Below are 18,247 nucleotides of genomic sequence, written 5' to 3'. Positions count from 1 at the left end.
CTGGAACATTACAGCTTCCTGGGTGCTTACAGAAATCTCACTGAACATGGTGGAGCTACAAACCTTCATCAAAGACAGCGAGTGCAAGGGTTAAACAGGTATCCTCTACTTACAGAAAAAAATTATTCATCTATTAAATGCAAGAAATATTTTGGTAACGCACATAACACAGACGGAGGTGCTCATATACCTATGTAAACAAAGAAAAACATCTTTCTGCGTATCATGTTAGCGAGCCAGTTAACAGATAGCAGGACTCACCTCAGACACACCTCTGGAAGTCGCTATGCTGTCACATTGCATCGAGGAAGTTGTAGTCTAAAGCTTATAGAGATCTCAGCGGGAATAACTGTAGATATGTACATTTTTCAGACGGTGTTGGTGTAATTTGAATTATTTTTGCACCCTTCGTTTTCAGAGATCCTAAAAATTTGGATTCTGTTGCTCAGAACAGCAGTGAATCACCCCTTTAATAACAGCATTAGTCCTCAGATACGGATTACACCAGTCTCTTTACAGTCCTGTCCATTCTAGCCCACTCTTCCACAGATGGGGTGCAGACTTCCGAAAGATGTGCGTGCCTTTCAGCATTTAACCTTCTGTTCCAAATCGAGAACTGTGATTGACTTCTGGTGATTCTGCTGGTCAGTCAAAGTGTCCCCATGTTCCAACATGTCTGTTGAATGAATCACATACAGACACAGAATGTGGGAATAACAATGCTGTGTTCTCTTCAGACATGAAGCTCAGAGTTAGTCAAACAGAGGTCTAATATGGACAGGAGCTCAATCTCAAGAGACTGCTCTAATCCTTATGAGACAGGATTGACCGTCATTAAGGTAAGGAGACCCCTGTCCAGGGAGCTTACAAAGTGGTAGCTGTTTCTAATAAAACGGCCAATAGAAGAGGTACAAGATACCTAATATACTGCATATTAAAACAAATGAAACATCAATAAGATGCAGCCAAATGTTTATCTTCTCTCAAGAACATCTAACAGTAAAATATGTTTTATTTATGGAAATGACATCAAACCCACAAGACATTCTTTTCATCAAACCACAGACGCTCAGAAAACACAGCATTCAGCTTCTCTTTTTACATTACTATCTTTAATCAAAGCTACATCTGGGACACACATTGCTTGGGAGGCCGCACACTGAAATGAGGCTTACATGGTTGTTTATATATTTACGATTCTGAAAGACTCTACCGGAGAGGACGGTGTGCGGTTGTGACAAGATGATATGTGCTGCCCTCAGTGTACTTCAATGAGAGTCCATGGCATGTGACGTCATAAAACTATATAATCCACACACAAACTGACACCAGTGCATTTTCAAGTTGGCTGTCTGAGAGATCCGCCAGGCTGGACTGAGTGCAGACAGTAGGGAGGGCGATGGGGGAGCTGTGCAGCAGTTAGGGACCCTCACCACAAGTGTGTTTCCCGGATTTCGGCGATAACCTGACTGGCTTTTTGCAAGGCCTGCAGAGATACAGGGAGATGGGTGTTGGCATGCATGAACACTTTTAACCACATCTTGTTAATCTCATTCTCTGGTATAACTGCAATCTAGTGTTTGTCAGTAGCCTACAGGGCTATATGCTAACATAAGCAGTAAGTCTTAAATAAATATACTACCACTAAGTTAGTTACACAAAAGCTTCAGGTTTTGAGACGCTTACGTTTTGAGTCCTATTACTGTTTTCAGTACAAAATTAATCTTCATTCATTAAAAAAAGTGATGTAATTTAAAAAAAAAAAATAAATAAATAAATCAAATAAATATTTGATCAGATTCCTCAGGAACAGCAAACATACATGACAAGTGCCAATACATCTATATGCATTTATTTGCAGACCACTGTTGCAATCTATATCAACATCTTGTGCTTAATGTAATTTATTTAAGTTAAAAAAAAAAATGTATTATTATATTAAATTATTAGCCTAATAGCATGTAGTGCAATGTAGTGTAGAGTTAGCATGACTGGGCAACATGAAATGAATTTTGCACATCTTGGTTCAATTTACACTTCTGTGCAAAAGTCAGAGACCACCCTTTCATTTATTTTCCAGTCAAAAATACCATTAAGCACAAACACAAGCAAAAAAATCCTAAAAACGTAAAACTTAGACTCTTCAGTCTATAAAACTCCATATCGTAGATGTCCAGTTTTAGTGTGCAAATGCAAGTTTTAATTTTTTTTTGGGGTCTATTTCCTTTTCTCAGTAGTGACTTCTTGACAGCTACACATCCTTTCAGATCCATTGCTTTGAGCTGTGTTCTCATAGAAACAACTGTGGATTTTTTCAGATCTGAAGTAGGAGTGGAGCTTGATTTTTTCCTCTCTCTCAAAGATGAAAGCTGTAAGTAATGTTTATCCAATCGTAACAGCTTTGGTGGTCTACCACTCTTACATTTGTCAGGAGTCTCATTTTCTCAATAGCTCTGAATAATAAATTCACATAAATTCCAATTTTAGAAACATCTGTGTTTTCCCAACTTATATTTCCTTGACTTTCTCCTTCCTTATGCAAGTGGATAATTTTACATCTAATCACATCAAACATCTTTAGCCACTGTAGATGCACAGGAGTCCGAAATTTGCAAGGCAGCTGAGGTGTGTTCGGGTAGTTGCTTGTGTCAAAGTCAGCATCTCTTTGAAGGAGAACAATGTCAGTGACTCCTTGGGGAATAGCTTTTGTTCAAAGGACACAACTGTAACTGGCTGGTTTAAAGACTGAAAGGATTGATAAGTTAAAATGAAAGTAAAGAATGGACAAATTAAATACTGAAAGATCTGATATTAGTGTTGGAGGCATTTGTGTAAGTTTTAAAGCAAGTTTCAAAGTAAAAGAAAAACAAAACAAAACAAAACAAAAAATCTTTTTCTTGACTCTTTAAAATGAATAACTTGTACTTAACAACAGTTTTGACTGGAAATTTGATAAACGAAAAGGTGACTTGCACTGGACTGTAAAAATAAGCATATAAATAAGTTGGGTCTTTAGATCGTCATGGATCAATTTGATGTAGACTTGCCTTGAGCATGTCTGCAGCTTCGTTCCGGCGCTGGGCCATGTCCTCCGACTCAGTCAACAGGTCATCTAGTAGTGCCGGTTTATATAGCTGCCCCACCAGCTCACTCTGCAGACTGTCCTTTACATGGTTCACCAAGAAGTGCATCACAGCCTTTGGGACACTGAGAAATAGATAAAGATCTGTAAACATTTCGATGGAAATTCCAAAACAGAACCACTTGTGTACATTATGCACTGCATGGTATAATAGTGCAGCGAGAGAGTAGCCACCTGTCCTGGATGTTCTTGCGTACAATCAGGAAGTAGGACTTTATCAGCCTCTCGATGACCTCGCAGTCCCTCTGTTCACGAGCTGAGAGCTTTCTGGCAACCGGGACAGGCTAGCAAAGGAGGGACCAACAAATCACTACTAATTCCTGCTGGCAAGCAGCCCTTAAAGCAGCTGAGAAAACACATGTGCACACACACACACACACACACACACGTTTGTATGTGTACCCAATTAGCTTAAGACTAAGCCCAGTCCAGGTAAAGACTCTATTAAATTCTCCAGAATGAGCAGAGGACTCAAAATTCTTTACTGATGGAGATTAAATAGTGGGGTTTGTTTACTGTAGTTTGTAGAATCTGAATTTGATGAAAACCCAGTGTGTTATGTGGACTCACCACATCCAGCAGGTTGACTGCATGGCCTTTCTGTGGGCTGGCTGGTAGAGGTCCCTGCTGTTTAGATTTATCATCTGCCTGGGCTTCCTCTCCTTTCTTCAGCATGCCCCTCCAGTTCCCTGTCCCAGCTTCCTGGTCACCCTGACTGCCCGCCGCCTGAGAACCCACAGACGTACACAAGTGCACATAGAGAAACGGACACGAACAGAGAAACACAAAAAGAGAACACACAAAGTAAGTCTGATCCATCTCAAACAATCAGAATTTCTAAGATTTAAAGCATAACATGAGCAACTAGTGTTTCATAAGCGAGGGCCTAAAAATTGTGGACAGCAGTGACAGACAGCATTAATCTGCATATCTTTTTGAAACAGATTAATTTGAAAACACTCCACAGACAGGATATTTAATGTTTCAACAAATTAATTTATATATTCCCTTATTTTAAATTTGTTGCCTGCAACATCTTCCAAAAAGGTTGTGACAGGGGCATCACTTTTCTTTTTAACAACGTTCAGTCAGCGTTTGGGAAATGAGGACATGAATTGTTGTAGTTCTAAATAGGAGGATTTTTCCCAATTTTGCTTGATGTAACAATTCAGTTTCTCAACAGTCCGTCGGCACATATTGTGCTTCATAATGTGCCATATTTCACTGGGAGGCAGGGTAGGCAGTCCAGCACCTGCACTTTCTTACTATGAAGAAACGCTGCTGTAACACATACAGAATGTGGCTTGGCATTGTCTTGCTGAACTGACCACGGATGTCCCTGAAAAAGACGTTGTCTAAATGGCAGCATATGTTGCTCCTCATCATTAATGATGCCTTCACAGATGTGCAATAGAATACAACACACACTCTATTGCCAGTTTAATTTACATAAAATGGAAACAGAAACTACAGTATACAAAACAAATAAAAAGGTTGGACTTGTCAAACCACAGCAGACGTTTCTACTTTGCGTGGGTCCATTTTAACTGTAGCCCAAAGAAGTCGGCGGCATTTCTGGATGTTGTTGATATGTGGCTTCCACTTTGTGTAGCAGAGCCTTAACTTGCATTTCTGGATGCAGCAACAAACTGTTTACTGTGTTATTCCCAAGCCCATGTGTTTATTTTCAATACAGAAGCATTTAGTCTGTAGTCTGTACAGTCCATATTTGATGCAGTGCTGCACAGGGGGAATTGAAGGTCGTGGGCACTTACTATTGGTTTTTGGCCTGGCCCCTTATTCACAGAGATTTCTCTAGATTCTCTGAATCTTTAAATGTTCTCATGGTATAGACGACAGATTCCATAATTCATTGCAATCTAGTGTTAAGAAACTTTGTTCTTACACTGTTGGGACTATTTGCTCACACAAGTTGTGACTGAGAATGAGACAGCGGTGATACTCCTTTTATACTCAATCACGATAGAATCACCTGTTACCTATTCACCTGTGGAAAGACCCACAACAGGTGTTTTTGATTATTTCACAAACTTCCCAGTCTTACACTGGCCCTGTTCCTACTTTTTGGAATGTGTTTCAGGCATCAAAATTGGAATAGGCATATATTTACAAAAAAATGATAAGGTGAAATACTAAATTCTGTTCTTTGTGCTGTTTTCATTTAAATCAATACTTTGTCTTGATTTGCATTTTACCTACTGCCCAATTTTTTCAGTATTCGGTGCAACTTTATCCACTCACGAATCACACAATTCAAAAACCAGAGGCATGCATTTTCCTTAAGTCTGGTGCATGAGACAATTGCTGTGGGCTCTGGGTCAGGTCAACATGTGTATTACCAAAAAATGCAGAAAAGGGGAAAGTACCAACTCTTCTTTACAACACATGGGACAACTGCAGTTGCTGGAAGCAGAATGAGGCAAACTAGTGGACAGAGGTGTTGAAATTAACACACATAAGTGGTCTGAAACAGACATATTGGCTAGTGCTGTGCAAACAATATGTAAACTATACATTAAAGTGGCCTTTCACAGTAGAAAAACTAAGAAATGAACACATAAAACAATCTACCTTCCAAATGTGACTCACTGCTGTCATTTTTCCATGACAAAGACATCAGCTCATGTTCAGCATGCAAAAGGGTTGAAAAACCACAAGCACCCCCTTACAAAATAAAACCAAGATTCTCTGGGTGGTATCTTTACAGGAAACATGTAGAACAGAACAGAAAGCTCACAGGCTGCATTTGGCTTAGTATTCAGTGGCCATGCAGTTGAATGAAAGGGTGGGGGATTGGGGGTCAATGCCATGCCATGCCCACACAACTTGTGTGTGCCACACACCTTGAGGGCATCACCCTCAGCCTGGGGCTGATCACTGGGGGACAGAGAATGACCACCGGGACCCTTCAGAGACTACAGAGAAAGAGGCAGAGGAAGACTGAGCCATTTGTTAGAGCGCTGATCAGTAACTAATCACTTATTTTGGGCTCTTGGGTTTAAATCTAAATTTGACATTAGAAGCTTTTCATCTGGAATAAAAAAGAGGAGATAAACAGCCAAAAATTGCTTCTTGCAGAGAACATAGACCAAGTATAGCAGCGGTACAGCAGCCCTGCAACTGGAAATCTACCTTCCTGCAGGGTTTAGCTTCAGCCCTTACAAATCACCTCTAATCCAACTAGTTACTGTATTCAGAAAAACTTTGTTAACTGCATCGGATGAGTTTTGGGCTTGAGGTGAAACCTGCAGGAAGGCAGACCACCAGGAGGAGGGATGTGACCACAGAAATTAAGCAGGAGAACAAGAGAGGTTAGTGAATTTTCACCGGAAGCATCAGCTCCAGACTGCTTAAGGTCAGGATTTATGACTCATTACACTACCTTATCACGTGGTACAGCTGAGGGCAGCTCTCTCATTCTGTTCCGCCTCTGCTCCTGTACAAACAAACAATCAATCAAACAATCCACTATTCAAATAATACTTCTGATACATCATCACTCTTTGAAATAAAATGCTATCACATACTATCAACCAGAAGAGTAACACTACCTCAATATTGTTGTTCATGAGTCCACAAGCATCAGCAAAATCTGGGTGCTTCGTATTGATGTACGCCAACTCAATAGCCACCAAGTTGTGAACCTGTAACAGAACGACTTCCATGAATAAAAGTAATTAACATATTGTTGTATGCAAAATTGCGACAATCCCAAGTAAAAGTATGTTTTGTTGATTTTCTAAGTGAAAATAAGTTAATACATCCCATTTTTTTGGGATGTACTTTCCACATATTACTTTATTTAAATGTTATTTAAATAGGCAACAGATTTTGCATTTACAAATTTAAAATCCCTGCTTGGCTCTTTAGGGAGCCATTAATGTTATTTATATTATGGCTAATGCTGTAATGTACTGGAAATGCCCAAGTGTTTCATGGTGTTCATCTAGTCGACACAGTGAGAGCTTTGGGTAAAAAAAAAAGTGGGAAAAATTATCCATATTTGTTTTCTTAATCTGGCTCTAAATAAACTGGAATCAACCATAGAAATTCGACCTGTGTACTGACAAAGTAAACTAATGAACAAAAGCTCACCATCTCATTAGTGACAGGAAGCCTTTTTCTGAGGAGAGATGTGACCACTTCAACGATAGCATCATGGAGCTTAGGAAACCTCAGCAACTCCTGGAAATAACAAATATTAAAAGGTGAGTAAATTATCTGAATAACATTTACATGAAAATGTTTAGAAGTAAACACATCATCCTCACAAGAGTTTACAAAAACCAAGCAGGCATCTACTAAAGGACAACAGAAGGATTTGCACTTGTGTTTGCTCACTGCAAGTGATTCTGATAACAAGAAAAGTAAAATATATTAAACAAAAACTAAATATTCAAGTTATCCAAAATCATTCAGAAAACACTGAAAAGATTTTTTTGATTAAGATTTTAAAGACTAGACATTTAAATAACATTTTTCAACTTAAGGTTTCTCAGTGGCCCTCAGTGTGTTAGTATGTACGATACACACGTGTGACACGCATTACACACCTGGGTGCTGTAGTTACTGCAGTGCTGGATGATCCTCTGCATTTCCTCGTGCACCAGCTCCACACAGCGCAGACTAGGCTCCTCAAGACGCTTCACTTGCCTCTTTACCAGCAGCTCAAACGACACCTCAGGCACAAACAAAGCAGGACGTGGACCCTGCACACATACACACTACGTTACCCAGCTGTCCATGCGTTACAAACCACATCCTGCAGTCTCTCTAATGCAGACTACATTTCCCAACAGCCTCTGCAGTAAGGTATTTCATCCTAGAGTAGGGGTTCCCAATCCCAGTACTGGCCACTGATTGCTCTGCACATTTTTATGTTTTTCCTACTGTACACATCTGATCCAGACCACGAGGAGCTTTTTAACTAGTTAATGAGTTTAATCCCAACACTGGGAACCCCTACCCTTCTGTCCAGTTCTATTTTATGTTATATGCTCAACACAAAGGCAGTTTAAAAAGGTCAACTCACCGTAGCATTTCTGATGGCTGTGAGCACATCTATGGTTGTAAGCCCACCAAGAGGGTCGACTGATTCCAGTGTCCTACCGAACGTCTCATGGAAAATGTAACAAATCCTAGCACCACCACACCTGAAACATGAAAATAAACGGCATTAAAGGGTCCAACACTGTGTCTGCATTTTATTTGTTCCCCTGAAGTCCACTTATAATGTTTGTGTGGTTTTATACACTAAAAGCAGCCATAATTCATTTTACATAACCACTTTCCAACCTCTGTCAGGCTGTTTTTTAAAGGCTGTGCTTTTAATATTGATACATGTAAACAAGCTATGTTCTGACTGGCTGCTCTATATTGTCTCATTCAAAAACAGTCCAGACTGGAAAATCATTCAAAACGTTCTTTGTTGTGGCACAGTTTCCATATAAAAGCTGTAAGGACCAGGGAGTAAACGGTACATTTTGAAACAATGTTTACATACTACATCAAACTCTTTCATTCCAGAAAACCACGGGACATGGTTTTCCATGATATGGGCCCTTGAATAGACGGCTGCTGGATCAGAGCAGGCACTCGTAGTACATAGTGTCAGTTAATAGGCAGACAACAGATCATGAAATGAGTAAGCAGATTATGTTTTATAATATACTAATTTACAGCCATTCTTATATTCATCCACTATATGTCTCCAGAAAACAGATGAGGGATAACCTGATGTGTGTTATTTCAGAGGTATGTCTTCTGCACTCAGTCTTCTCAGTTGGAGAAAACACCTGAAGTTGCATTTTAAATAAATCCTATCCTCACCCAAAAATAGTATTTCTTCGAAACCAGGTGTTTTCAGCTACAAATATATCAGTGGCTCAGGAGAGTTGCTTGCTTGGAACAAATACTCACAGCTCAGCTGTCTCTATATATTTGGCTGTTCCTTCGATAGTGTTGCAGTACTCTGCAGCAAACTTGGTGATGAGCTGCAGCAGGGTGGCGCTCTTGTCCTCCACTGGTTCTCCGTAGCTGCTGAGCAGAGACTGGTACTGAGCAGCCAGAACATTAATACGGGTCTTCAGCTCTGGAAGGCAGTCCCGAATGTGGTGCATTAACAACCTGAGACAGAGAAGACAGACATAGCAGAATGACAAATCATGTGAGCACAAATAGAGGAGTGGAGAAAGCTGAACAGCCATGACAACATTATTCCTGGGGGGAAAAAAAGATCAGTTACCTATTCAGTGTTTTGGCCAGGTATTTGGTTCCGTTTCTGTTGGCTAAGGAAGGATACTTCTTCTGGAGGAAGGCATGCTCATCACGGATAGAATCAGCTACAGATTTCTTGTTGTTGATATCTAATTGACTCCTGGATAAACAGGAAGAGGGGATGCATCCTTTTTAAATGGGAATTATCAAGCATAGGAAAAAAAGTGTATAATTTACAAAGCCATAAACAACAGTAGCTTGTGAAGTGCTGAATGCAACGATAAATGACAGAAGGCTTCGTTATTTTATTGTTCACCTGTTGACGACTCCTATGAGTCCCAGTTTGACAGGAATGACTCGGCCCATGAGAACGTCCATCGCATCAGTGCCAGCATCCATCAGGTCCAGCTTCGTCACCACAGCCAACGTCCGCCGGCCTAAAGAGCACAATACAGCTCAAATACGACAAGATGCTGCACTTCTAAGAGCCTTAAAATTTTAGCCCATGTTTTTCATAGACTGATGTGCCGATGCAGATACATAAACATTTTTTTTTTAAAAATTGAGACTAGATAAAATTAGATTAGCACTACAGATACAGTAAAATGGACAAATGTGGACATTTTTGCATAGTGACCCAGTGTAAAGAGAGCAGGTGATAGTTTTAAATGTCAGTCAAACTTAAACATCTGTCCAATCCAGGTATTTTTTAAAGCAACTGTCTGCCAACACAGATATACTGCCAAAAGTATTCGCACGTCTGCCTTCACACGCATATGAACTTGAGTGACATCCCATTCTTAATCCATAGGGTTTAATATGATGTCGGCCCACCCTTTGCAGCTATAACAGCTTCAACTCTTCTGAGAAGGCTTTCCACAAGGTTTAGGAGTGTGTTTATGGGAATTTTTGACCATTCTTCCAGAAGTGCATTTGTGAGGTCAGACACTGATGTTGGACGAGAAGGCCTGGCTCACAGTCTCCGCTCCAATTCATCCCAAATGTGTTCTATCGGGTTGAGGTCAGGACTCTGTGCAGGCCAGTCAAATTCTTCCACACCAAACTCCCTCATCCATGTCTTTATGGACCTTGCTTTGTGCACTGGTGCGCAGTCATGTTGGAACAGGAAGGGGCCATCCCCAAACTGTTCCCACAAAGTTGGGAGCATGAAATTGTCCAAAATCTCTTGGTCTGCTGGAGCATTAAGAGTTCCTTTGACTGGAACTAAGGGGCCGAGCCCAACTCCTGAACAACAACCCCACACCATAATCCCCCCTCCACCAAACTTTACACTTGGCACAATGCAGTCAGACAAGTACCATCTCCTGGCAACCGCCAAACCCAGACTCGTCCATCAGATTGCCAGACAGAGAAGCGTCATTCGTCACTCCAGAGAACACGTCTCCACTGCTCTAGAGTCCAGTGGCGGCGCTTTACACCACTGCATTCGGCGCTTTGCATTGCGTTTGGTGATGTAAGGCTTGGATGCAGCTGCTCAGCCATGGAAACCCATTCCATGAAGCTCTCTACGCTGTTCTTGAGCTAATCTGAAGGCCACATGAAGTTTGGAGGTCTGTAGCGATTGACTCTGCAGAAAGTTGGCGACCTCTGCGCACTATGTGCCTCAGCATCCGCTGACCCCGCTCTGTCATTTTACACCATTTTCGTGGCTGAGTTGCTGTCGTTCCCAATCGCTTCCACTTTGTTATAATACCACTGACAGTTGACTGTGGAATATTTAGTAGTGAGGAAATTTCACGACTGGACTTGTTGCACAGGTGCCATCCTATCACGGTACCACGCTGGAATTCACTGAGCTCCTGAGAGCGACCCATTCCTTCACAAATGTTTGTAGAAGCAGTCTGCATGCCTAGGTGCTTGGTTTTATACACCTGTGGCCATGGAAGTGATTGGAACACCTGAATTCAATGACTTGGATGGGTGAGTGAATACTTTTGGAAATATAGTGTATGACTCCAGTATCACTCTGCAAGGTACTCCAGATTAACTGACGGAAAGATCCTTCAGCTAAGACAGGAAGATAAAGATGATTAAGGAAAAAGTGTGTTGAACACATACAGAAAGACATAAAAAGAGAATACAAACCATCAGGGTCGACTTCACGGGCCACTTTGAGGGCTTCAGAGGTGGCCATGTCTGTGTTGGCAGCTGTGACTGCCAGGATGATGCAGTTAGGGTTGCTGATGTACTTTAGGATCAACTCACGGATCTGGATCTCAATGTCTTTGGGCTGGTCACCAACAGGGACCTGCGTATAAACACACAAATGCACAACTGGCATTTCTAACAAAGGTAATTTCAGAAAGCTTAAAGAAGATGACTACAATGTTTTAATGTTTAACGGAGGAATTACCTTTGTGATACCAGGCAGATCCACTAATGTGAGGTTAACCACATGAGGGGAGAAGATCTTCAGGTGGATAGGTTCATCGCTAATGCCCTGGGAGAGATATTAAAGATCAGCAAACAAGCTATAATATCTTCCAAATTTATATGTTTATGTATGCTTTTACTAGTTCTTGAAAGAACATCGATACCTTATTGTTGCCAGAAACTCTTTCAGTTTCAGCTTCAATTTCTTGTCTTATTTCATCGAAATCTGTGTAGATCTTAAAACAAGAACAATTTCATTCACACTTTCAGCAAAACATTGTTATATACATAAAACAGAACTTATATGCAAGTCATCCAATAAATTAAGTGTGTGAATCTTTAGCCATCACCAATGATACTATGTAAATCAAAGAATTATAAAAAAAAATAATAATAAAACACCATTCAGGTCATCAGGGTAGCAGACAAGATATAAAAATCTTTGGTAAGTAACTGCAACACTACAAACGCCCCTGTTCCATAGTATTCCCCTGAGAGAGCGACAGGCCTACATCCCCTTTTTTTGCTCTTACAAACAGGGCGTGCTTATGATCTGCCTTCAGATAAAGACTCAATAAAGTGACACAAAGACACCTAATATATACACTATATGGCCAAAAGTATGTAGACACCTGACCATCACATGTATGTGAGCTTACTGGACATTCCATTCTAAAACTATGGGCATTAATATGGCACTGGCCCCCCATTTGCAGCTATAACAGCCTCCACTCTTCTGGGAAGGCTTTTAGAGTTTGTCTATGAGAATTTGTGTCAATTCAGTCAAAAGAGCACTTGTGAGGTCAGACACTGATGTTAGATGAGACGTTCTGGCTTGCAATTAACATTCCAATTTGTCCCAAAGGTATTCAATAGCATGGAGGTCAGGGCTCTGTGCAGGCCACTGGAGTTCCTCCACATCAAACTCCTCAAACCACGTCTTTATGACCCTCGCTTTGCACACAGGGGCACAGTCACACTCACACATTCACAGCTGAGAACTGTTGTCCTGATTAGGACTCACATGCTGTCCTTCATGAGACATTTATGCATACAAGAGTCAAAGATTACTGTGATGCACAAGCTAGTTTGATTTTTCAATATTCAAGAGCAAACCTTTCCATCAAATAATATATTGTCTCGGAATAATTCAAAGCTGTAGTAAACCAGAATCTGGTCAAACTGCCACACAGGCACATACCTTGTTTTTGGTGTGCAAAAATTTGCCCCATTCTTCACCGTCCACACCTGGAAGTTCATAACAAACAGGAGAGGTTACTTCTAGTGTTTTTCATTTCAGATTTATGTAAAAACCTAAACTGTGTCTCCAGAGCAGTGGTTCCTATCCCAGCCCTGAGGACTTTTTGCACACCCAGTTCACCTCATCCTCTAATTAACAAGCTCTTAACAGGTTGCATCAGGTGTGTTAAAGAAAGGGAACATGTGAAAAATGGACTGGGGTTGGGAAGCATGGCTCTGGGGACAGTCTGTTTATTTATACAGCTGTAAAGCATGTTCTGGCGGCCAGGGACCCGACACTACATGTCCATCTTTGGAAAAAAAAAAACCTCAAAGCATCCAAAAAAAAATTAAATAAGTAAATAAATAAAGCAAAGTTCAGCAAATGATGCCAAACAGAAACAAACCCAAGCACAGTGCATATTGGTAGACCAAGCATTCTAGCATAAGCCTCGCTTTCCCTCTTTAAGCACACGCACATTCATGTTCTGCTGAAGTAGGTTACTTCTAAAGGGAAATAACAGTTAGTGGGCTATTAGCACATTTATTAGGTGATTCTACAAGGAGGTTAAACTTTCTGGGACCCCTACTGGAATCATCATTTTGATTTACCCTACAGGCCTCATACTTACCACCTAAAAGAACTGCTTTGTGTTTTAAAGCGATAGTTTAACCAAAAATTTGCACTATTTACCTCTTAGCAATGTCCTTCTGTCCATTTTATTAAAAAAAGAATTGCACAGATTGCTCAACATTTCTGTATTAAATGGTTAAGATATAACCAAAGTCATTCAGAGTGGTTTAAAATGCTCCATTTTAGAGCAACATATTGAATTGTTCACAGTGCAGTGGTGGTGATAGGAACCAGACATCTGAAGTGTTCAATGCTTCCAACAGCTACATCACAGAACGTTATTAGATAAAATGGCTATGAATACACTGCCTGATGCAAAATGCAAACTTTAGACATCAAACCCCTCAGCAGAAACTGTACAAGGTAGTTTTTGGCTGAACTATCGCTTCAAATTCAGTATGATTCAGAGATCTTGTATCTCTGTACATACGTTGACTGAGTCTGCACTACATTTACTGGTGATTTGATCAAAGCTAGTATTAAAAAAGATGGTTTCTCAAAGCTAGTACTAAAAAAAAAATAAAAAAATGTCAACAGAATCAATATAAGGGCAAAATAAAATGGTCAGACGGAAGCTGCTCAACACAAACAGAAGGGCAAGGAACAAGGAAAAGGAGACCTTTGTAAAGGCGTCCATTTTTCCAGGCATTGGGGTCTGCGGTTAAAGAGAGACGACAGAGGAAACAGGGTTAGCCTGCCTGTATCTCCATAGAGCAATGCAGTCTCTAGAGGCCACAGCACAAGCCAATGACCCGAATGCTGATGTGGACAACGTTCATAACATCCTGTTTGATTCTCCTGGTATAAATGAGAGGTTAGCAGCAACACAACCGGCTCACAGGTAGAGCTACATAATTTTACTCATGTCACATAGAAGTCACTCACGACATTGTTGTGATAAAGCAGAAGAATGTTTCAGGAATTGTTCTAATGCTGTGTGGGAAGCTAAAGGACAGCAGTGAAAAAAGCACACAGCAGGGCAGTCCTTTTGTTGTGACAGGTTGCTGCTCACAAGTCCTGGCCTATCCCCAACCGTGCTAACCAGACTTAGACAAAGGGAGGTGATGCATTCGGCCCATTCGTAAGCACGCAACACACCCACACATGAATGACAGACAAGGGACGAGAGCACAGAGGTTGTGTGTGTACCGTTCTCATCATTTGTCTTCCTGCGGTCCTCTGGATCCACGTGCACCAGCTGCAGAATAAGAGGCCGGCGTGTGACGATGCCCGTCCCACGGGGTAAAAGATCTCTGCCTACCAGACTCTCCAAAACGGAGCTTTTCCCACTGCTCTGTAAACAAGAAAATCATTATAACATGAGAAACACTCCAGCCGTGAGTAAGGAACTATTACCTTCATGAACAGGTGTAACAGTACATCACTAGAAGTGACTGTACTCTACATATATTGATCTGTATCATGAATAAGACTATCATGAACAACAGTATCAGGTATTTCTTCAACAGTACCAGTTATTAAAAAAAAACTGTAGATCTGTTGCAAAACAGAAAAATTTGTACTGCCTCAAAAATCATAACTCTGCTTTTGTTCTTCATTGTAGTCATGTGCTTACACTTCAAGCATTGGCACTATGTGTCTTCTAGCAATTCACATTTCACAACTGAAAAAGCCCAATATGTGATTTGAGCAGCCACAAAGAGTTCACTGGCAGAGATTCAGCTGTTAAGCTGCCCAGACAGCTTACTAACACTTTACTGTCCTTGTGTTACTGTGACTCCTGTGCTTGGATGCCTAGTAAGATGGACATATCCTATTAACTGACCAGCGAAAGTCTAGCTGGCCAAAATAAGATGTCTCTTTAAACCTATTAGAAACAAACTGTAGTAGTCTAAAGGACAGGGCCATCTTCTTCTTGCAGTGGTAGTTTTGCAAAATATTTGGCCTCTCAAGACCCTTGAAAATAATGTTTAGGAGACCAGATGTAGGAAACTACTTACTTTAACTAGAAGACAAGTAATATAAACGTTTCAACCAATTGCATGACCGAGCAATCGTTTTGATATTTCCATTATGCTTACTGAATATAATGTGCACTTACTTTTGCAATATTTTTCTGTCTCTATAAAGCATAAATAAACTTGCACTTGCATTTGCACAGCCTGCTGAGAGCACCTCTCTAAAAACTCTGGGCTGAGAGGCTTCCTGTCCTGAACTGCTTGCAAAAACAACAGCAAATTCGCAGAGAAAGACTTGAATTTCATTGTCATTTTCCTCTCTCAGCTTTTGGTTTTAAGCACACAAAGAGATCTTAGCAGCTGTTTAGTCCATTTCGATCTGTCAAAAAGCAGCCCGTCTCTAAGTTTAGCTGCAGCACATTATTCCCAGCTCTGTCCAGTCAGCTCATATTAGCCACCGCATTCAGTAAACTTGAACTGATGATGCGCTTTTTCCATCCAGACAAGGTGAAGTTATAAACGCTTAACAGCAGGATGGGTGAACAACGATGTGGACGTTCAGTTCAAACAACGTAAATTATAGCTAACGACCCAAGACAGAGAAGCAGAAACTGACAGTCAACACAAGCAGTCTAAATGAAATGAACTAGTTAGCTAGCTTGTTAGCTAACATTAGCTAACTACATTTGATTTAGGTAACACCGAAAGCGCTCTCAGGATATATTAATGATTTTTAATTCATCCTGAAGATTACAATTGTGTCTTGTAATCACATCAGTGCAATCACTAAGCAGAATGCTATAAACAGTCATAGCCGTTCACCGCTGTTAGCTTGTTAGCGCTAACGAAAGTGAAATCTTTGTCGCTAACTTACCTGCGTTCCTACCACCGCGATCTGCGGCAGCTGGATAATATCCGCGCCCACTGTATTAAACACGTCTTGAAGCTTGTTAATGACCGGAATAAGGGCCTCCATCGCTTTGGCAAACGCCGACTGTCTAAATGAATGGACTCGCTAGTCAACCAGCCTGCCAAAAACGGTACAAAGTCATCCAATGTCCCTCACGGAGCCACCATTTACCAGCCCGGTCCGGGCAACAACTGCGCACAGATTCTTCCGCGCGCAATTGTGGGATTTGTAGTTTTTGTAAACAGACAACTGCTGAACAAAGGTCTAGAAGTGAACTACATTTCCGGGGTTTGCTCTCACGCTCTCACTTCGAGGCAATCGGACTGAAACAAATATTTTGAGCATGTTTTGTTTTTTTTTCTATGTATGACGAAAGAAAAGGAGATAATAAATAAAATGGGCAGCACGTTGTTACACCTTCTTAGTTACACGTGGGGACAATTTTTATGAACTTTTTAAAAGTATTTTTCAACGGTACTTTTTTGTGAAAGGGATTTGCTTTTACCTCCGTTTGTATTCACATTCAGAAAGTAACTCTTTTTGGATTTAATTTCATGTTGTAGAGGTAGTCTCACCTGTGCTGCGTTGCTGTTGCTCGCACTTCTCAAGCTTTTGCATTTTATTTTGGACCAAAAGGATCCTAAATTTCTCAGCTGAAAGATGCTGGATGCACTGAAGTTCCACTGCAGTTCTGTAAGGAACTTGGTACTTAAGGAGTTTTTGGATTGGTGATTCTTGATGATCACTTTACATGAATCATTATTTCACTGAAGTAACAAAATTTCACCTGAGGATGCTTTTAAGACTACTCTGCCCGTCTCTGCCCTTACCGTGGTGAAAAGAGTTCAAAATAAATAACTAAATTATCTTCGGAGAGTTAAGGAGTCACAGCAAATGTTGCATTTTTGCACCATTTATTCCACCCAAGTACATTACATCATACATCTGGGTTTGAATACAGTCAATTAAGTTTCATCCATAGGATTTAAATAATGAAAGTGCTTAATGGGTCAGCTGAAGTCAAACTGAAAAACAACAAGGCCAGCGAGTATCAGTGGTATTAACAGGAGAGCTGGCTTAAAATATTGCACACAAACAAAATTATTCAACATTAAAAATGAGGTAATAGGTGATCTGTCCTAAGGAACATAGCTGGGTCTAGACACATTCACATTAGTATATGGTATTGAAGTGTTCCATGCATATTTGGTGATTTGGAGACTAGTTTGCAAAAATGAAAGACAGCATCAGGCAAATGATTAAAGCTATGCAGCAGTTTACAGCGTTCACATTTCTTACAGACTGAATTAAGGTGGAGCAGAAGCGCTGGCAGAACTAAAGTGGAAACAGGAACAACTGCCAATTTCCATGGAATTTATATCTAAATCATCCTTACTGTACCTGTAAGTCTTAAGCATTTGCCTTCACATTTCCATCTACATTTGGGTTAATATTGCTTTCAACAAGCATCAACTACACTGTAAAAACCTTTACATATGTGACTAACATAAACTAATATGAATCTGACTTTAACTGTTTTAACAGAGTGTTAAGTTGATCACACGTTGTTTATTAAGACCCTCACAAACAGGCAACTTAAGATGTGAATTATGAAACTAGGCTCATTATTCCTCTCAACTCTGGAACAAGATGAACAAGTACATACAGATCAATTTACAAAGCATCTGAATCCACTTCAGAACATTTGAAAAAGGCACCGCTAATAACCATGAAATGATGAGACTGGAAAGTGTTCACAGCAAAACTAAAAG

General features: G+C 40.5%; 1 protein-coding gene across 4 annotated transcripts; it reads right to left on the bottom strand.

Annotated features, from left to right (window-relative positions):
- Nucleotides 1-955: 955 nt before the first annotated feature.
- On the bottom strand, nt 956-16,674 carry dnm1l (dynamin 1-like). Of its 4 annotated transcripts, XM_036568318.1 has the most exons (20): nt 16,440-16,674; nt 14,796-14,940; nt 14,266-14,301; nt 12,975-13,021; nt 11,938-12,009; nt 11,754-11,840; nt 11,486-11,648; nt 9,696-9,816; nt 9,408-9,539; nt 9,083-9,289; nt 8,196-8,316; nt 7,717-7,872; nt 7,259-7,348; nt 6,715-6,807; nt 6,546-6,599; nt 6,007-6,078; nt 3,713-3,868; nt 3,317-3,426; nt 3,048-3,207; nt 956-1,486 (listed from the first exon to the last, which is right to left on the bottom strand). In XM_036568318.1, the coding sequence occupies exons 1-20, from the start codon at nt 16,539-16,541 to the stop codon at nt 1,430-1,432; spliced, it is 2,181 nt and encodes a 726-aa protein (XP_036424211.1). In that variant the 5' UTR covers nt 16,542-16,674; the 3' UTR covers nt 956-1,429. The 4 variants fall into 4 exon arrangements, with proteins under 4 accessions (XP_036424211.1, XP_036424213.1, XP_036424212.1 ...); XM_036568320.1 differs by lacking the exon at nt 6,007-6,078; XM_036568319.1 differs by lacking the exon at nt 14,266-14,301.
- Between the last annotated feature and the right edge of the window lie 1,573 nt (nt 16,675-18,247).

The sequence above is a fragment of the Colossoma macropomum genome, unplaced genomic scaffold (assembly GCF_904425465.1).
Source record: "Colossoma macropomum unplaced genomic scaffold, Colossoma_macropomum, whole genome shotgun sequence".
Classification (NCBI taxonomy): Eukaryota; Metazoa; Chordata; class Actinopteri; order Characiformes; family Serrasalmidae; genus Colossoma; species Colossoma macropomum.
The sequence above is the reverse complement of the archived record's forward strand: the minus strand, read 5'-3'. Positions and strand labels throughout refer to the sequence as shown.